We start from the raw sequence: 22547 nt of genomic DNA on the forward strand, positions 1-22547 counted from the left end.
AATACAACAGGCATGTTCCGATCACGAACGGATAATGCTAGAAGATAATTGGCAATAATGACAATAGAAAATATACAAAAAACAAATATCTGTCATCGAGCATGTCTTGAATCGAATCCAGTGATTGACATCATGAGCATCGATCCACGCAATTGGGTTACAATGACATGCTTCAACCAAGTCAGCGAGGCTGACCACCCGATCCCGTTATTCGCCTCTTACGACAAGCATAGTCGGATTTCGTGGTACATTTGCTAGACCCAGCAACATCTCTCTTTGAACGGGTTATTATGGAACTTTGTATTCCAGTACAAAAGAAGAATCGACATGACTTCAGGTTTTAGAGTCAAGTCAAAAGTTGACAATTTTTTAAGACATTCTTTCGTCATGTTTTTCTCAAACGTGATTCCTGCTTTATACTACAATACGAGGGGCGTTCAATACGTTTTGCAACTTCAATACAAGACCAAGTCAATACATTTAACAACAAACAAACAAACATGAATAAGTGATCAGCTGAGTAAATGAATCAATGAAATGTTACCTATGGAGCTCCTTGTTCACATCACAAGCTTGGTAAAGGCTGTAATGTTTGTTGTTTAACGCCGCACTCAGCAATATCCCAGCTATATGACGGCGGTCTGTAAAATAATCGAGTTTGGACCAGACAACCCAGTGACTGACATCACTTACAAAAGTGCCATGGCTCTGCTGTATGTAGTTTCTGAGAAGACTATATCTTATTGCGAATAATTATAGGAAACCAAGCAAAAACAATGCAAAATGTTACAATTTACCTTACATTTCCAATCAAACCTGTTTATAAGAAAACAATTTAGACATTCTTGTTTTTCTCAAACGTGGGTTGTGCTTTATTTATACAATATATGGATTCCATCGCTAAAAGGTATTTGCTTACCTTATCCCCTGTTTTACAGTTTGCTATGGATGAAAAGTCTTTCCTGTTTTATTCCAGCAGTTTCTTTGCTCGTTAATTTGCATTGTGTTCTTATGTAATCGATGTTGTTTGGTTCATCTTGGTATGCTTCTACTTCTCCATGTTGTGATCAACACATTTTCGCTTTATCCCTTATTATCATTCGTCGTCATGTCTCAACAAACACTTGATAATCAATTAAGCAAAGCTGTGAATTCGTCAATAGTTTCATTTGAAGAACCATCAATTGATCAAGTATCCGTTGTCATTGTCATCAAGAAGAGAATGTATATTGAATGTTCACATGGGGTCAATGTATTGATCAAGTTTTAGCACATTGCCTGCTTATCCTGGGTCGTCATCTGTAAACAGCTTCTCCTCTGAAACCATGGAACCAATGAATGTAAAGCTCCCATCCCTCCACTGAAGGCGGTTGCATTTATTACAGAGGTTCAAATCTGAAGCTCCCATCCCTCCACTGAAGGCGGCTGCATTTATTACAGAGGTTCAAATCAGAAATTCAATTTTTAAAATGGCCATTTCTCAATTTTGTTCAACATTTGATGAAATGTGGTACCAGTGAATCGTTTTTTTGTTGTGTTTTTGTTAAACCCCGCACTCAGCAATATTCCAGGCTTATTGCGGTGATCTGTAAATAATCGAGTCCGGACCAGACAATCCAGTGATTGACATCATGAGCATTGATCCACGCAATTGAGATCGATGACATGCATTAACCAAGACAGCGAGCCTGACCATCTAGCCCTGGTAGTCACCTTTTACGGCAAACATGGTTTGCTAAAGACCAATTCTAACCCGGATCTTTACGGGTCGGGTAAATCGAGTAATGGGGATTAATATGTGTTCCGTTTTTGGTGACCTTTGCAATGTTGACCTTCATGTGAACTGTGGACTTCAACCATACTGACAGCTCACGTTCTCTAATGGCCATTAGTAATTTTCATTTATTATTTTTTTCAAGATCGGTAAACGGTAGTTATTAGTGGGGTTCAACGTGTTTTTATACTTATGTTTACATTTGCACTTTGACCTTGTTCTTAAATTCTATAATGTCGAGGTTTGGATTTTAGCATGAATACAGTAATGTAATGCTTCAGCTAACGGGAAATCAATCAGTCAATTAATCAACTCCAACGTGAGAAATGCAAATTGTTGTAAATGTGTTTATTCATAATACTGAGAGGCCATAGGCCTATAGTTAAATTGTTTTATTCATTGCAAACTGAAAGGCCATGGGCCATAGTTCCACGTATTTACAACGTATGGGTGTTTCTTCTAACTAACAATGCATGATGTATGTACAATGCAATATTTTGTAATAAAGTCATATTTAGGGTTGACATGAGTATGCAAAACAAATGAATATTTGGGTGATTTGGTGATTTCGATATTTGTTGCCGAATTATTTTTATTGCGTGAGTGACTGGCATTTTGATCCAGATAGAACAGCATGTTATAGGCTTTTACTGGGTATTGCATGGATGAAAGACTCGTTTGTTTTAACCAATAATTTATACAGCGCTTAAGCGAAAATATAAACAACGGATATCTGCCACATACCCCAAGTACAATACCATTTGGGGTGGACGATCGAACCCCAATTACACGTTTACACGCATAAAGATGAACTTTTTCTATACACTCATATTTTCTATAACCCCATATTTCTGATCCATGAAGTAACATTGGCATTATCTTTGTATAAAAATCTGAAAGTATAAATTACAGGGCAGATTATCATATTTTAACAAACTTTGTAGGATTGACATCAACACTTTCTTAGCTTTAACAGATGTAGATTCTAGATATTCATTCCAACTCAAAGTCCTTGTAAACAATATTCCAAGGTAAGTATAAGATAAAACTACCTCTATATGTGAGTCTTTGTATATCCATTTCTCTATAGTTAATGTTATGTAGTGTATATACATTTCTAAGGTAATACATTTGGAGCTTCTTAGCTTCATAGCATGCAATATGTACATTGACAGCTTTTTCGTTATTACTTCATTCTTACTTGACATTAATGCAGGAAATTTCTGTAGACTTGGATAATGGATATAATATTTACCGATGAACTGTTTTCTGAATTCGGCATACAACTGACAAAGAAGAAAGAAATGGTATTCACTTTCTACAGTGTTTAATTCACAAAAATTGTGTGTTCTCTCATGCTCACCATATATCTTCCCGTCTCGATAAAGAGTGCGTTTGAACCACATCTGAATCATGCAAGTGCAATTCGAAATGTTTTTAGTGTCACATCTAATAAGTATTGCTCTCCACAGAAGCTGTTTTTAAAGACAGAATAACTTGATAGTTTCTTTGATACTAATAAGTAAAAATGCCAATTTTGAATGTACATATCTTTCAGGGTCTGAGTGAAATGATCTGGTATATTCGTATCCTGTCAGTGTGTCTTTGTTGATCATAGGGTAATAACATGTTATAACATCAACATTCTCCATAGACCATAAGCTTAGACGATATTTCCAAGAACTTTCATATGTTGAAGAATTCCAATTAGCATCTTAGCTTGTACAACAGCTTGGTAAGCATGCATCTTCCATGACAATCTATTTGTAAAATATACACCTAAGTTCTTATAAAACGATACAACATCTAATGAATGTCCTTGATAAAACCATTTCTCTCTTCTAGCTAGTGTACCGACAGTTTTAAAAACAATAACTTTTTTATTCTTGTTGACAGATAAATTCCATTCTGTGCAATAACATTCCAGCTGATTAATTTGCTTTTGTAGTCCAGGTATTGTGCTTGAAAACATAACTATATCACCAGCAGACAAATAAATAACTTTATAGTGCCCGGATGAAGTTGGATGCCATCAGAACAGTTCTGCAGAATTTGTTGAGCTAATTCATTGATACAGAAGGAGAACAAAAACGAACTTAAAATGCACCCTTACTTAACGTCAATTTTGTTTTCAAATGTGTCAGACACAGTACTGTTATTTCGCACATAAAGCTTTACGTTCTGATACACAGCACATTAACTTTCCATTTACTGCGAATACCATGTGCTTTGAAACGTGACCATAATTTATTTCTGCTAACAGAATTAAAAACTTTTGAGAAATCTACAAATATGCGTATAATTTACAACCCTTCTTTGCTAGGTACCTTTGTAATATTGTTTGCAACAACAATATATTATCAGTTGTCGAGTATCCTTGCCTAAAACCAGACTGAGACTCATTAATCTTTTCCGAAGCATCAGCCCAGAATATTAACCTTTTGTTATTAATATATATGAACACTTTGCTAAAAATGCTTGATAACACAATGCCTCACAATGGTACAAGGATATCTGTAGAATGTTTAAAAAATCTGAAATAAGTTTGTCATTCTCCTATGTCATCACTCGTAATCGATGTCTCGTTATAAGTGGATATCATCATATGTTTTACTGTCATCTTCAAATCCAGAAAGAAAGTCATCATCACTGTCATCATGAGCTATAAATAACTTTTTAAACTGATCATACCAATTTTCAATACCAATATCATTATGAATATTAGGAGCTTTTTAAGAGTTGACCAAAAGACTTTTGAATTATGAACGCTTTTCTCAAGAAGTTCCTGTTTCATTTTATAATATTAAACTTTCTTTTTTCTACATGTTTCGTTATACTGATTCCGGATGCACTGATAATTTTCTTATGAAACCAAATCTTTTTTCCTTCGAAATATATGTAAACATCTACATCCTTTTTTTTTATATTAAAAACACAACAACTATCATACCACTGACGATGCGGTCTGATTCACATCTTCCATTCATAATATAAATGTTAAGAATACTGCACATATCTGACAAACATTTACCAAACCTGTTTATAGCAGAACCTACCGAAAATCGTTTTATGTTAAAGTTATGTAATACTCACACTCTTCCAAGAATTCAAGGATATCATCTTCAACAAAATCAGGTAGTGTGCCAGTCCTAGAGTTGAAATCAACTCTGATGTTAACATACACATTATCACATTTAGAAAGCAGATGCAAAAGATCATCTTGTGAGATGTCGTTTTTACATTGATGTAACGGGCTATTATACCAGGTTGAAGTGAGTGAGTGAGTGAGTATGGTTTTAAGCCGGTTTTAGCAATATTCCAGCAATATCACGGCGGGGGACACAAGAAATGGGCTTCACACATTGTACCCATGTCGGGAATCGAACCCGGGTCTTCGGCGTGACGAGCGAACGCTTTTACCACTAGGCTACCCGACCGCCCGTGTATACAAGAGGTCTATGCAGTCGGATGCAGAGATTATGGCCACTGCTTCTCTTCTGCAAACTGACATTGTTGTCTATACGCATTATGGAAAGGAGCTGAAATGGCTATGCTACCCAGCATCATTCACACTTGAGAAACTGTCCATTGGTGCTGTGTATCTGACCAACCTCCATGAACACTTTGACGTTGTAATAAATGTCCAGCGACATTAAATAATTCAAGGAATCAATGGATATTGGTTTTCAGAATAAATTGCTCTCATATTTTATGTTAGTTTTCTCTATTTGTTATTGATAATAATATAAAAACTCTGACTAAAACAATGACAATTGCTTCGTGAAATTTATTACACCCATCTGACTATATTTAGAAGAAATAGAATGTAAATGGACAAATAATTAGATGGTTTTAATGATGGTTTTCTATAGTCAGAATATATTCTTTATACTGTGATACATGCCTCCCCAAACAAAGGTACTTACAGACACAAGTTGGTTTCAAAATGATTTTACATGCAATCAAAAGTAGCTAGGTCTATTCACAAAGCATATTAAAGCTTATTCAATAACATAAGTGTAAGACATTTCCTCACACAATTCTCAACACCAACTTTAAACTTACAAATTGATGATGACTACAATGAGTTACAGTCAATGTGATTTGTAAGATATTTTTTTGTTAGTTTAAACAATATTTATTTTTTCTTTGCATGTATAAAACAACATTTTGAATATTTGAATTCGATAACAATTCATTACTGGTATTATCTACACCATTTTGGGAACTCCCAGATTATATCCCCTGGGGGTAGATTCTGGGATATGAATGTTTTAAAACTAATTAGAGACATGAGATGACAATGTTGTTACGGAAATTGACCAGGAGAGATCAAGACTGAGTTAGATGCATCCCCCAAAAGAAAACTACAAGGACATTCATGAAATAATGTTTAAATGTTTCAATCAAACAGGGCTCTAGTAGATTCTTGGAGCCCCTAGATTATAGCTATAACCCAGGGTAGATTCTGGGATGAGCTCCCAGATTATACACCGGGGTAGATTCTGGGAACTCCCAGATTATACCCCCTGGGGGTAGATTCTGGGAAAGGGGCGTAGATTCTGGGAAGTCCCCAAAATCTAGATCTCCCAGGGAGCTCCCAGAAATTTTATGGACCCAGTCAACAAAGGGGAAATTGTAGGTGAACCTTTTTGAAACACCCTACAATCATCTTGGCCCAGGCCACCCCTCTATCTATAGTTTGTCTTCTCTCTCGTGCTCGGGCGGAGTGATTGAGGCCGAAAGTCAATTCAGTTTTCTTCACCCTGCCTCCAATTACCGTTGTTCCTGGTTCCATGCGAAATGTCCTTCAGTGTAGTTCCCCTGTTGTAGCCAGTATCATTAATGCCAGCAGACAACACTATATATATTTTGTCAACGGTGGGATTTGATCATAGTGTCTGTATATTTCGGGGTATAAAAGGCTGCATATCGAGAGTAAGGATAGGGAACAAGTAAATGATAACATGGGGTTGAAGGGTGACAAAAAGCACAGTCATGAGGTTCTTCATTGGTGAGTATTTTACTGCCCTCGGAAGAGCCACGTACCAGGATTATTACGAAAGGTACTGATACTAACGTGATTTATCACAATGGCTTGAGTTGGCGTCCATTGCAAGAATTTCTGTGTCCCAGCAACCGGTCCTCTTCCCGCAGAGATGACGCCATTCTTCCAGCTGAGCCAAAATGGTCTGTACTCGTTACATGATACAATAGATGATTCAATATGGGAATCCATGATACTGCACTGAATGCATTCACGAATAAAGGATTTCGTGTTCGCATACCCACCAAAGCCCACTTCATACACATCAGTGGTGTAGTTGTTAGGACTTTTGTGTAGAGCAAAGTTGGCATTGTGGCACGCCTTGACCAGAAACACCATGGTAGAGGTGCCGCCTGTTATTGTGTGTAGGTTGCTGGCAGATATCTGTTGGAAGGTGTATGTGCTGATACTAGGCGTGGTCAGTCTGATGTATGGACCTGGAAATGAAATGATTTAGACTGATAATAATTAATAGTGAAAGTCACGAAAAACGTGATCGTTTAATTAACGTTGCTTTAAACTGATGTTCAACTGTGCAAGCCAAGACTGCTTACATATTAAGTAATTTACTAGGATCTGATTCGGGTTTCTTTCTTACGACCAGCAGGTTTTGGCAATGAAGGGATGCTGAATCACTGCACTTCGGCTAACAAGTGTCCATGATTACACCACAAAACAAAACAAATAGTTGCTGACTAAACAAAGCCACGATGATTTACATAATGATTAAGGTTTACCTGTGCAGTTAATCAAGGGTGGAGTCCAGCTGCCATTGACCAGGCAGGTGTTGTTGACACTGACGACGTCCAGCGGTACATCTCTGTAGTTGGTCTTACAGGTACAAGATCTGATACTCCCTGCCATCTTGGACTCAGAACTACAGGTTGCGTTTGGAATAGGGTCTTCGGAACATACATCCGGTTTATAGACATCAGCTGTGTAGTAGAAACATTCTCTTAAATGTGGGGGTTTTGGTGCGCACATGCATGCGTTTCACATCTCGACAGTTAGATTTATTGATTGACATAGTAGAAGGAATGATATTTGTTTTATTTTTTGTAGTTGTGTATTGCCGCACTCAGCAATATTCCAGCGAAATGACGGCGGTCTGTAAAAAGTCGAGTCTGGACAAGATAATTCAGTGACAGGCTTGAATATCGCCGAGTGCGGCATTTAACAACAAACAAACAAACATGAATAAGTGATCAGCTGAGTAAATGAATCAGTCCAACGTTATCTATGGAGCTCCTTGTTCACATCACAAGCATGGCAAAGGCTGTAATGTTTGTTTGTTGTTTAACGCCTCATTCAGCAATATCCCAGCTATATGACGGCTGTCTGTATGAAAGTCGAGTCTGGACAAGATAATTCAGTGATAGGCATCATGGGCATCGATCTACACAGTTGGGATACGATTACATACATCACCTATGTGAGTGAGCCTGACCACTCGATCCCGTCAGTCGCCTCTTACGCCAAGCAAAGTCACCATTCACAGCAAGCATCCACTTTTTTTAATTTTAACTCATTAACTCACTCACGTGTATATCTGGTATGGCCAATATGACATCGTTGTAAAATGCCCCTTAATATATTGACTGACAACCGGAGTAGGTTTCACCGATATATTGTTAAATTTCATGTAATTTATTAATACCTACTTGGGTGTCCGACTTCTTTTGCTAGATCTCGGATGTGAGATTTAATCACGGGTTTATAATCAGTGTATATGATCAGAAGTGGACGCTCAGATTTGTTGAGTGCTCCTGTTGCAGCAGCATCGGTCATTTGGCAACCAATGATTCCAACATTGCTGGGTAACCAACAAAAGACGATGTCATATTTGCCAGTAGCAAACTCCTTAAATAATTAAAAAATCTGGATTCGAAGTGGATGTTTATATGAAATAGTTTCAACAGCCTGAAGGCACGACAGGGAATCTGAAAAAATAATGGATTGTTTATGTATGGATTGGTTATGGATATATTTAAGTGCTGTTAAAATGGCGTTTGCTTCTGCTGTGAATATTGAGCTGATATATGGCAATCGTAAAGAAATTGTTATGGATCCAATGACAGTGGCACCCACAAATGCGCCACCATCCCGAAGTTTCTTAAGTTGGATGACAAAAGTTGAATGGGAGCTATATCTTAAAGGTTAATTTTGGCAGCGGAAACGACAGATTTAATTCTTATTCCAAGTGGTCGAATAAGAGTTGCACCCAAAACCTGGATTTAACTGATACGTATATAATTTAGTGATGAAATGTATGGACAATTTCAGACAGCGTTGGTTAAGGGACTGCTCATCTGCTTTCACATGTAGACTTTGAATGGGAGAAGTTCTAAAGGCCTCTCAGACCCTGATGATGGATAGTATCTAGTTTTTGTAAATTACTTTTACAAGCTCCACCGTGGAGTCAAGTTTAGAACGGATCACTGATCAGTACAAGTATAAGAGGGTTGTCTGATCCCTTTCCCACTTTGAATTAGACTAGTTTCAATAAACCAAGTCTCTTCAGATATTTGGCTTTAAAGGGGAAGTGTACACGCAAAAATCACTTTCTTTCTTTTTCTAAACAAAACGCAATTTTAGAATTAGTTAGTATCTGTGTTTGAAAATATACACTCATTTTTTCTCACAGTGAAAGTAGGAAGCTCACAATAGTGTTAAAATGATATGCCGTTATGAGGCCTTCGTTTTACGAGCAAAACAGGCCTGAGTTATCCCCCTTAGATTATGACGTAATTGGTGCTAATTCAACTGGGTCCCTGTCTATTCTCAACGCAAAAGATATCAAGGACCAGTTTTTATGTAAAACAACATGGTCTACGACACACTCCGGCGCAGTGGTGACTCAGTATAACACAATTCTGGCTGGCATCTGAGACGCTAAAATCACAAAACTGTACCTACACCACGTGAAGCGGCTCTAACAAAACATGATGACGTCATAATGTTTATCAATTGGCACCAATGACGTCATATTGCAAGGGGCATAAGCCATGGTGTTTTTGTTATGGAAATAGAACACTTAGTAAATGTGAAAAATATAAATCGTTTAATGCAAAAAATATGTTAATTAAATATGATGTTTTTATATTTTTGTCTATGACACTTCTATGTTAACACTTTTAATGTGGAAAAAGTACAAGAAAAATTGGTTCATTTCCGTGTGAACTTGCCCTTTAAGGTATTTTATAAGCCGTAAGAAAGTAAGATGGCTACCGAAAATAAGTCCCAAGAACTTGGCCTCCTGTACCACTTTAGTGGTGCCAATCAAAAATAGGTTAGGGTCCTTATTCGGCTTCTATTTTCAGCAGATATGTGTACCATTTGTTTTTTAATAAACCAATTTTCAAGGGACCTCTTGTGAATTTTGAGACAGATTTGTAACTGTCTCTCTATCGTATGCATATTTCTACCACGACAAGAAATGTTTAAATCATCCACAAAAAAGTGATCCATCTACTGGATCAAATAAAACCTTTGACATGCTATTTTAAAAAAAAGAGCCGTAAAAATTCTGCATTGTGTGACACCCTGTTCCTGATTATAAACCCGTGAAGATTCCGGGGTAGAATAGGTCTTCAGCAAACCATGCTTGCCGTAAAAGGTGACTATGCTTGTCGTAAAAGGCGACTAACGGGATCGGGTGGTCAGGTTGGCTGACTTGGTTGATACATGTCATCGATCCTGATTGCGTGGATCGATGCTCATGATATCAATCACTGGATTGTCTGGTCCAGACTCGAATATTTACAGACCGCCGCCATATAGCTGGGATATTGCTGAATGAGGCAGTAAACAACATACAAACATTACAGCCTTTGCCATGCTTGTGATGTGAACAAGGAGCTCAAAAGGTAACATTAGATTGATTCATTTACTCAGCTGATCACTTATTCATGTTTGTTTGTTTGTTGTTAAATGCAGCTATATGAAGATGGTCTGCAAATAATCGAATCTGGACCAGACAGGCATTGGTTGCTGAAGACTTATTCTCCCACGGGTCTTCATGCTTCAGTCGTTGAAAGTCAATTATTGACAAGATAGGAAAGATTATTGGGTGCCTGTGTTTGGGTAACGTTCAAGACATGTAAAAGCGGGAAAAATGGAATTATATGTGTTAACAATAGAATCAATATGATAACGTGCATGTGGACGTGCCATTTTGAACGTGAATGTTGGGCAAAGGCAACAACCACAAACCAGTTTACGTTGGAGAAATCACTCGATTCAGATTCTCATGGTTTCTCAACTTAAGTATTTGGATTGAGTGGTTTTCAATACAACTCAAGTGTTCCACTGGCGTGTAGGGAGTTGGTTGCCTATCAACAAAACACATGTGTCCCTAGTAACCAAATGGTAATAGTTTTATACCGATGACAAGTTTAACATCACAAACAACTAAATCGATATTGTTCTGATGAATAATGATCCTCGACATGTCAGTTGTTTACGTTGTAGTTTGGCAAAGACTGTCATTGTTTACCTGGTGTGGCTCGACTCCGCAATTACAGCTACTACCAAACTCATTAATTTGTATACCGGATATTGTGTATACTTAGCGTGCATTGTTCTACTGATTGAATATGGTGAATGGTTTTATTATTTTCGCTTCATCGCTGTATGGTGGCAATATATTGGCAATGCCACTACTAAACATATACCTACAGTTACCCTACATCAAAGGCAGCTTGGGTTGTATAGACCGGAATAATATGCACTTTGAGCATGATATCCAGCATGCGACATAATTTTGCATTTTGCATAATGTTGCATTGTCGCCTTTCGGTAAAATAAAAAAGATTACTTAAAGCACAACAATGCGACAAATGGCCAAAATATAACTTTGTTGCATTGTTGGGCTGTCGTTTATTTTGACACTTTTTGCTTGTTTTTGTTAGGGCGACAGTGTGACAATGCGACATGTCCCTTCTAAGATTCCATAAGTAAACGTAACAAATCTGCACCACTTCGGGCTTTCCTCCACATTAAACTGACACGCCGTGAATTAACTGGAATACTGTTCAAACTAACCCAACTCACTCACTCAATAAAATAAAAACAAGACCAGATCTAGACGGGAATCTTTAAAAAATTCGCTGGAAAAATGAGTTTATGCCAACATATGGCTAATAAAACATTTTTTAGCGAAAAGTACATTTTAACCTTATCGCGAACGCCTGATGTCATCTCTCAGTTTCAGTGATCTTTTCACATAATTTTCACCGCTAGGTTGACTTTTACCCCCTTTTCGGCAGATAATCGTGGCAAATTATTCTGTGGTGTTGATGTGTTACATTTACGGTCATACAATACTATTGTGTTCAGGTATAACTGTGTATATTTATAAGCACTGTCAATGATAAAATAGATTTCGTATACTAATAAATATTGTTATAAGGTTAAATATGCATCTAAAAAACATAAGAAAATGGTAACAAATAAAACTGTTATAGCTGCAGCGAGGAGTTGCATTAGATATAGTTTGTAACAGAGAACTTTTAGTTCGTAAGGAATCAATAGATAAAAGACATTTCACATTTATCACAAGTGTATTCTTGACAGTTCATATTTATCATTGGACTGGTTCCAGGTTATCGTCCATTAGTTCCTGAATCAAGCAGAGAGATGCAAGATATATGTCATTTGGAGCATCCGGAGCGAGTCACAATCAATAGAGAGATGAGCAATCTGGCACGTAGGTTTCTGTATTTTTCCGATTACGACACACATGAGTTCATGGTCAGATCTAACTTTTAACGAATCAAAATGAAGTATTGTGACATGTGACAAAGACAGGCCAGGCCCGAACACTATAAAATGATACTTTAACATTAGGAGAGGAGAGCGCAGTTTGAAATCGATCGAGTCGAATCCCGATCGTTCTAAGTTTTCCCCATTTAGTGACGAGTCTGGCCAGTCTGATCCTGTCCTGTATTGATAGATGGGTTGAGAGTAAGTAAAACTATGTGAGTATAAAGCTGGTGTTGCGTTTCTTTATTATGTGAGTATGAATACTGATAGAGACAACTTGGAGTAAGCGTCGTTAGACCAATCATTCCTTGACGGAGCCGAGCCGCTGCGGACAAGGCGAGGGGCAAAGTCATGGCGTAATTAACCATGATGACCAGGAACAGCAATATATTTAGTAACTGTAGTAGGGTCGCACTTGACGCCCGAAAGCAGTTACGACAATATGTATGCCTTCGCCAGCAAAACTTGTAGTAAAAGGTAAACACTTATCAGAAGAAACAACATAATCATTCACACTGTGTCCCAACATGTTACCTTATACACTTTCTTATCTTGTCCAATTCTTCCATTACAAATAAATAAATTACAATTATTTAAAAAATATCAGCCAGCTTAAATGAACAGTTGTATGCATTTGTGTTTCCATGTTGGATCTTTCTCTTAGCATACATACACTGACCCGGGATCAAGTTTGTCTCATCATATCAACATCTGTATCAGGGCCATGAACAATGTGATTGTCAAATGTGCAATAATCTCAAAGAAGTCTTGTTCCGGCATTAAATAAAGCCAAAAAAACCTGTCACTATCCAATAGAAATTTCTGCATAAAGCAGAGTCGATTGTACGATTCCGACTATATCATGACGTGTTTATGAATCACTATCCAATAGTATATTATGAGTTGGTGCTGATGAATCACTATCGAATAGAAACCAATCAGCATAACTAAGTCACTTTCACAAAGCATATTCACGACACTGTTGTCAAAGTCCTGAAATATATCTTCATATGAATACTTGAATAACTCAGGGGGCACATACACAACTCCTATGTAGAGATCATGAGACAAGCCAAATGGAGATCCTGAGTTCTTTACCCACATAACACGGTCTATTTCAGTGTCAATCACAGTTATATGATCTGCATATCCATTTCTAACTACTATTCCGATTCCTACATCACCTGTGAGATTTAAATCTAGTCTTTAGGAAAAGTTTATGATTATCTAATAATATTTCATCTGAACTACGCCTCATAGTACAGCACAAGGATAACCTTGACACATGCCATTAAATCAAGCTCTTTTCAAATATCGTAAATACATGTTAATCTGTTTACTTGCAAGCATTTAAACACATTTGACCATGCTTAGGGAAGTAAGATTTTAATGTGTGACTTTATAATAAAGTGACACCAATGAAGAAAACAATCTGCGAGATAACAGGACGCCCATGATTACTTATCTAGGTTAAATGTGAGACATGATCTTGAGGAACAATCGACGCGAACAGTTGGATGATTGTTGATGCGACGATATACAATAATCACTCAATGAAATACATATGTTTAATTTTGAAACATCCCTAACAATACAAATAGTAAACGTGTTATAATTACTTGTTATGGATTTTGCCGTGTATCCAAAAGACAAAGGTTGTTTGGTTGGTTGTTTTTTTACGCCGCCCTCAGCAATATTCCAGCTAAATGGCGGTGGTATGTAAATAATCGAGTGTGGACCAGACAATCCGGTGTTTGACATCATGAGCATCGATCCGTGCAATAGGGATACGATGATATGCATCAAGCAAGTCAGCGAGCCTGACCACCCGATCCCATTAGTCGCCTCTTACGACAGGCATGGTCGCCTTTTACGGCGTATCATGACTCTTAACTATATTTGAGTAGTATATTTTTGTTCAATACCTACCGACCATTCACAAAAGACAAAAAATAAATGCGTTATCAGGTTTAGAAAAGAAGAAGTCGTAAATCAACTTATGCGAAAATACGTGCAATTCATTTACACTTTAAGTTGTCACAATCACCAAAATCTTCCAACGTGTATACATGTTTAACATACATTGGTGCTATGGTGCGAGACACATCAATCTATGGCGGCCGAGGGGGGACATCGCTTCTTCGCTTTTTCGCTCTATTACTTTCTCGCTATATCACCTTCTTGCTTTCTCACTTTATCGCTTTCTCACTCTATCGCTTTGTCGCGGTGAAGCAATATTCCCTCTTGGCCACTATATGGGTCGCATGTGTTATGTGTTTCTATACGATAAAAAGCATATACGTAAAACAACATTAATGAATTGCAAAACCTGACCTCAGTGGCTGAGGTGGGTTTTAATCATAAAAGAGAGTTGAGATTTTTCCAGTCAAATTTCAAATTATGCATATGGATGGAATGTTGAAATTTTTCACTATCTACTTAAACATAATTTAGCAGTGCAGACGTGTTTTCCTAAAAACAACACTCAGGTTATATCAATGTTTATTCTGTTTGCAGAGTAGATGTCATCAAAGTTGAAGTCCTCACCCAAGCAACGTTAATACTACCGGATGTCCATTATGTAATTTCTAGTTTTTGGATGACATATTGTTCTCAGTAACCGTAATGTGGAAATGGATAGTTGATTGGTTTTATATTCAATTTGGTATTTCCGTTATTCAAAGTGTGCAGTGAGGCCGTCTTATCAACAGTCATTTCTGATACATAATTGCAAAGTTTAATCAATTAAGTCTACTCTCATTTTTTTACATTTATAATTAACTCTAACGTTAATTTCCAGATTTACAGTACATACTATTCAAAAGAAGTTAAAGAACACCTGATTCTTTCATATGACTATGGTTATTAGAGAAAGTGATAGAGCGAGAAAGCAATAGCGCGCTGACAAAGCAATAGAGCGAGAAAGCCATTAAGTGAGAAAGCGATAGAGCAAGAAAGAGATAGAGCGAGAAAGCGATAGAGCGAGAAAGCAAAAGAGAAAGAAAGCAATAAAGCGATAGAGTGAGAAAGCGATATTTCCCTTTATGCCGTACATTAAAACTGTTTTGGCTGATATTTGGTGATCCATTCCTATAATCCTCCCCGCTATTTTGCCTTTTATAATTAGAATTTTTGACATCTTGTAGTAGATGAATATGTTACAAATACATACATTTTTTTCTCTCGTTTAGCTTGTATATACACGCGTGCTTATTTTCCTGTAATGTGGTAAATAAGCAAGATTCAAAGACTACAACAGAATAGTCACTGTTCATATTTTCATTTTGTTCATCATACCCCCACCCACATACCCATTCACCCATATTCCTCCATCAATCTTAAAACTGATAAAAAAAGAGATCATATATTGACAAATAATTGTCAGTTTTATCAGCCATTGTTTGTATTGTTTGGAACGTTCCAAAGAATTATTTTTTCGGTCATTAAATTTGGAATTGAAGCCGAATATGTGCTCTGCCATGCGCTTTCGGCGTGATGGTCATATACAACTGAATAGGGCCGTAAATCAATCAATTACATTTTACGCAAAACTCTGGATTGTTTTAAAATCACCTACGTCTGTACAGTTATATTATGTTTTAAGTAAACAGTGAGAAAAGTTCAACATTCCCTCCCAATTGCAGCAGATATCACATGCGGCCCCTATAGTATAGTGGTCAAGAGGGGAAATTGCTTAACCGCGATAAAGCGATAGAGCGATAAAGCGAGAAAGCGATGTCCCCTCTCGGCCACCATAACAATCAGCAACAACTTACGCCGCCGTGGTACAATGGCACGCTATCGATGCATGTCACACGATTCATTAAGTCGCCGTTAACAACCAACAGAGATCCCTGGAAATCAGTTCTAACCAGGACCCCAAACGGGGGTCCCCGAATCAGTGAAGAGCTATTGTAAACTGACGTCTCTTTGGACGCAGATGGTAAATTATTTTTATTATTGTCAGAATCAATCTCTGGGTAAATGGACACCAATGATGTCATTAAGAACCAAGTCCTACCTTCCAAACAGAGCGGCGCCTTTGTCGCACGATGCACACTGCATCGCGTCCCTGGAGGACACGTGTGATCTGCGCACGGACCCATCAGCTCCTTGGAATAAACAAAATATCAGTCGTAACAGTTATCTACATTCCCATGGTTAATGTTATGTTTTAAAATGCCCACCGCCTATATAAGCAAGAGTGGATACAGCTTTTTGGAAAAGGTGTGGTGCACTTAATATATAGAACAAATGTTTTTTGTTTGTTTGTTGCTTAACGCCGCCCTCAGCAATATTACTGGTATATGATGGCGGTCTGTAAATATTGAGTGTTTGATATCATGAGCAATTGGGATACAATGACATTCATCAACCAAGTCAGCGAGCCTGACCACCCGATCCCGTCAGTCGCCTCTGACGACAAGCATAGTCGCCTTTGACAGCAAGTGTGGGTTGCTGAAGACCTATTCTAACCCGAAATCTTCACGGGTCAACTAAATAAAGACACAGCTATTGTCATGAACTGAAACACATATGCAGCGATTCTACTTCAGGTCACCTCGGCTCCTCTACATTGTATTGTTAACCAACAATCATAGGTTTCCGGCGTTCCCAAGTGACGCAACTCTGCACAACGCATCGCGGCGCCTTAGACGACCGGTCCATCCATGCCCCCACAAATACATGTTTAAACAATATGCATCGTTAGCCGAAAACAACAGTGTCAATTGTACGGTTCCGGCAATATCTCCCTGAACACAGCAGTATGTGATTTGGTCTTGTGTTTGTCATACGTCATCGTGATCAGCATGTATTAAAAATGGGGGTACATACTCCTGCTGCCGATCTCTGGTTCCGCGTACGCATACATATAGACAACATAAAATATAACACATATGCATACATACCTTCGGCCAGAGAGAAATATCACTGTGTTTCCATTGTGGTTTCGCAACAAGGTCGGTTGGTGCTGTTGAACTGTCGTTCTTGTTAAGGTGGCAAATGTGAAGTACAGGTTCGAATCCGAATGATAAACAATCAAGATGGGCATGGCATTCCACGGCACACTCAAGTGCAGAGGACACTCTCCTCTTAATGATGCCAAATAAGTTGTTTTCCAAATAACTGTTATCTGCGATTATACCTGCTTCATTGAAGCAAAGTAGTTGAACTGGACAAATACAAGTTACTATAAAATATAATATTATCGGCACCATCTTAAAGGATTTCAGTTTATTGTCACATGTACTAGTCACACGGCTTCCTTTGTACTGCTATAGTTCCATGCGTCGCATCTGTACATATTCTGTTAGACAGACGTTTTATATAGCCTTCCAAAGCATCGATTTTCCGCATCCATTCATATAGTTTACACCGCTTTTTTGCCGTTTACACGCAACTGGATCTGTTTCGGCGGAAATCGAGACTGATTATTCTCTGACGTTGATATATATATTCACTTAAATAACCCTGTGTGGTTTCCGGATCACAGCCAACTAATATTTAGGATGTGTCAGTCTTCCGCGACAACATGGATCCTCTGGATTGTCTGCATTTATACATTTGAACAATTTACGTGATACCTAAAAGATTTTATAATTTCCTGCTCAGTAGACTCGATACTACGGAAGCGTAGTAGGGCCACGGTGATTTTTTTTTTGTCTAAGTATCTCCTACGTAGGACTTATTATCTTCTACGTAGGACTTAGTATCTCCTACGTAGGACTTCGTACGGCCTAGAATCACTATCTCCTACATATGACTTAATATCTCCTACGTAGGACTTATTATCTCCTACGTAGGACCAACTATCTCCTACGTAGGACTTAGTATGGCCTAGAATTACTATCTCCTACGTATGAAACCATGCCACGAAACGAAGTCAGTTATTGAGTTATGGATAAATTGCCAGCATAGTCCTGTTAAAAGGGTCATTTCAAGGGGTCTGTGACAACACACGTGTAGATTCCGGGTGCCGATACAGGCCCCCAACCACCTGTCCTTGCTGGGAGAGACGTTAAAATCTTAGATTGTAATACATGTCGCGTGCGCCATTGGAGCTGTTGTTGTAATATTTAGACGGATTATTGACCAGTGCATTCTTCACGGTTGCCAGTATTGTTACTGCTGGTGTGTGGACAGTATCTACTAAATAAAGATACATTTATTGTCATGAACTGAAATGCATGTGCAGCGATTCAACTTCAGGTCACCTGGGGTTCTCTACATTGTATTGTTGGACCATCTAGTGTTCCATCCAGATATGTTTCTAACGTTAGGCAATAAACATATGATGTATAGTATGTCCTTGATTTTCGATTTCCACACCTTTCACATGAAATATATCATAATTCTATATGTACTTGTGGCATTATTTTTGTTATATCGCCGCTGATGCTATGCGAGTGTCTCCATGGTCTTGAGGTACAACGCCAGCCCGGAGAGCGGAAGGTCCGGGGTTCGATCCCCGGCTGCGTCAATCCAAAGACGTTAAAAGATGGTATTTGTTGTTACCCTGTCTGGCGCTCGGCATTAAGGGGCTAAAACAAGGACTGGTCGGCTTGGAGTCTGGGGTATTCATGTTTATTTGCGGCATGGTATCTCAGTGTGGTAGCACTATAAATCGGCATCAGTCCGGACTAGTACAGGCAGCCACACACACACACACACACACACACACACACACACACACACACACACACACACACACACACACACACACACACACACACGTTCATGCACGTCACTACAAAAGTGTAATAATCTTGGACGCTACGTTAAACCCCATTTCACCTCACCTCACCTGATTCTATGCATGTATTTCAGTACAGCCTCAAAGCGATAATACGCGAAATGTGAAGAATTTCTTACAGCTAGTATGGAGAATGAAATGTTTGTGACCATATATAAGAATGTGTACAACTGTGACGAGTGTGAGTTAGTGAGGGAGTTGTTACTAACTCCACTTTGAACAGTGTTCCAGTTATATGACGGTCTGTCAGCTTGTGAGGAAAGCCGGAAGTGATGCAGCTAGGTCGTAGACGGTCACCACTTTGGTGAAACCCCTGAGCACATGAACACATGACTAACCGGGATGCGAACCCACGATATCAGCTTTATTCCGTGACCAAGAGACGCAACTCTGCACAGCTAATTGCGACACCTTAGACGCCTGGGCCACTCGTGCCCTCGTAACAGGTGAGGGCACATGCACAAGCTATTGTGATAAATACGTTACTGACAGTTTCTGTTTTTGAATACATGATACTGTAAGGTTTTTTTTAACTATTGATTTTCACAGATATATCACTAATTCATAGTTTGCAAAGACAGAGCTATTAATCAATAAAGTGCATGGGGTACTTGTATTGTGTAGATGTAGACAAAGGTTTATAGTTTTCTGCCCATTGTCAATTACCACAAGCACACGCAGCCTGGTAACGTATGGAGCGCATTTGTTCCCTGGTGTATTGAACTTGTTTTTCTTTACGTTAACTGAAGATGTTGTCTTGTTTCAGACACAGTGGCTGCTTTGCTAAAACTTTTAGCTAATTTCGAAAACCGGTCCGATTCCTGTGGTAACAGTAAAGTTGTTAGATATAGTAGCCCTTAGGAGAGGTGGTGGCGTATCAAGAAAAGATAGTCATAAATTAAATCCATGCCATGTTAGGCAACCATATTGGCTCAAAGAAGCACACGTAAAATGAGATCATATCGTCACTGCACAACCACAAAAGTAAGTTAATGAAAATTAGGAATGACAATGACAACATCTGTTACTGAAGCAGAATCCTAATTAGGATAGTAATGACGATGAGGTGATGGATAAATGTATAGCGTATACACATCCGAGATGCCTGGGGAATAAGAAGATAAAAAGGGTATTGACAATGAAATGACTTGTTTTGATAAAAAGGGCACACCTCAATATCTGTTTCATTGTCGTCTGGCACATTAGAAAACTAATACTTTTCTATCCCTGAAACAACCATTACATTTATCAATAAACATTGATATTTTCATAGTGTTGTTTTAATTCAAAGAGTCACAGTTCAGTTTTTGTCGCCAATATTTTTTTCTCATTGAAAATATCGCTTCATTACATTTTATTGGAAACTTATGTTCTGATCACTATCGTATAGGTTCTGTGAGCTGAGCATGTTTAGTTGCAAAAGTCTTGTGTTACGCGTCGATTCCCAGGTTTATAAATCAATACAATTTACTGCACAGCAATAAAATTCACCTTTCCGCAATAGTGGTCAAGCTTCCGAAATAGCCCTAGGGTGGGAATCACGGGTGATAAGGGATCTTCACACAAAAGCTGGTCGTGAAGTAATGTCAGATGAAGTGTGAGATAACAAAGGGACGCGCAGGACAGTTCAACCAGCTCCCTCCAGAGTGCCAGACCAGTCCAGTGTCACTTGAACACCACAGAATATTCCACATTATAACGCTTGACATCCATCCACGGTATTCCGGAATTTTACAGATAATTCGAACATATTAATAAAATAACTCCCTCACCACAGCTTACATTAAATAGTACGCCAGACAGGGTAAAAATAGTACTTCCTGACAACTAATCACTTTCCAAATACAATGCAATGAACTTCTAATGATACAGTACACTGCCATATATGGTCACATGTTTACTATATGGTGTTACTCAGATGAGACGAGGTTTAGAATGTACCTTGCCAGTCACTATCGCCGATTTTCAGTGTTGTTATGTTTGGTGTTACGACATAGACCACGATGTTCAGAGTAGTGAAGAAGGCCTGAGGGGATTTGTTCCATAATATTATTATGTTGGATACAAAGAGTAATTATCAAGGTTGGTTGGTTTGTTGTTTAACGCCGCAATCAGCAATATTCCAGCTATATGACGGCGGTCTGTAAATAATCGAGTCTGGACCAGACAACCCAGTGATTGATATCATGAGCATCGATCCACGCAATTGGGATCGATGACCACCCGATCCCGTTAGTCGCCTTTTACGACAAGCATAGTCACCTTTTACGGCAAGCATGGGTTGCTGAAGACCTATTCTATCCCGGAATCTTCACGGGTCTAATTATCAAGGGCAAGCAGTATAGAAACATATTAGAATTTAGTCGGATACGTTTTGTTGTCGTCATATTACGTTTGGTTTTTTGACGTGTGTGTGTAAAAACGTATGCTTAGCCCACTGGCCACTGACATTTATCGCCATTTGTTATTTCTAAAATCATTACAGCTTTTTCAGTTTTATTGTACTATCCTACTAATTTTGATTTTCGTCAAACTTTTAGCAATTTCGCTAATTTCAGTCCGTAGGAAAGGTTGCATAGATTTCTGTTATACCGCGTAGAGGGAATCCAAACAATGGAAATACTTGGCTGCTGGTTGTCGTTTTCCCAAAAGAATCCATTCATCACTTTCAGATAAACATGTCCGACCTCCCTCTTATGCAAAACGAGTCGCTATTCGCGTGCCTAACGGGTTGTTTGCGATAATGGTCCTCGGTGGTGTGGTGATAATTGGTTGGTTGGTTTGTTGTTTAACGCCGCACTCAGCAATATTCCAGCTATATGACGGCAGTTTGTAAATAATCGAGTCTGGACCAGACAATCCAGTGATTAATATCATGAGCATCCATCCACGCAATTGGGATCGATGACGTGCATCAACCAAGTCAGCGAGCCTGACCACCCGATCCCGTTAGTCGCCTTTTACGACAAGCATAGTCACCTTTTACGGCAAGCATGGGTTGCTGAAGACCTATTCTACCCCGGAATCTTCACGGGTCTGGTGTGGTGATAAGCTAAAGTTAACACAATATATATCGCCTGTGAGCTGGTCATCGTTTGTTGATTATTTTAACATAAAAAGGGATTGTTAATGCTTTTATAACAAGGTGATAAGTGCGGGCAAAGTGCGCCAATGTTACAACATACATTGAGATTGATTGCGACCATATT

At 38.5% G+C, this 22547-nt stretch overlaps 1 protein-coding gene across 1 annotated transcript; it reads right to left on the bottom strand.

Annotated features, from left to right (window-relative positions):
* Positions 1–1282: 1282 nt before the first annotated feature.
* On the bottom strand, positions 1283–17802 carry LOC125379964 (C3 and PZP-like alpha-2-macroglobulin domain-containing protein 8). The gene is made up of 5 exons (XM_048395884.1): positions 17495–17802; positions 16606–16696; positions 7559–7756; positions 6824–7258; positions 1283–1425 (listed from the first exon to the last, which is right to left on the bottom strand). The coding sequence occupies exons 2-5, from the start codon at positions 16688–16690 to the stop codon at positions 1283–1285; spliced, it is 861 nt and encodes a 286-aa protein (XP_048251841.1). The 5' UTR covers positions 16691–16696; positions 17495–17802.
* Positions 17803–22547: the final 4745 nt, after the last annotated feature.

This window comes from Haliotis rufescens, unplaced genomic scaffold (assembly GCF_023055435.1).
Source record: "Haliotis rufescens isolate VD_foot unplaced genomic scaffold, xgHalRufe1.0.p SCAF_15, whole genome shotgun sequence".
In the NCBI taxonomy this organism is placed as follows: Eukaryota; Metazoa; Mollusca; class Gastropoda; order Lepetellida; family Haliotidae; genus Haliotis; species Haliotis rufescens.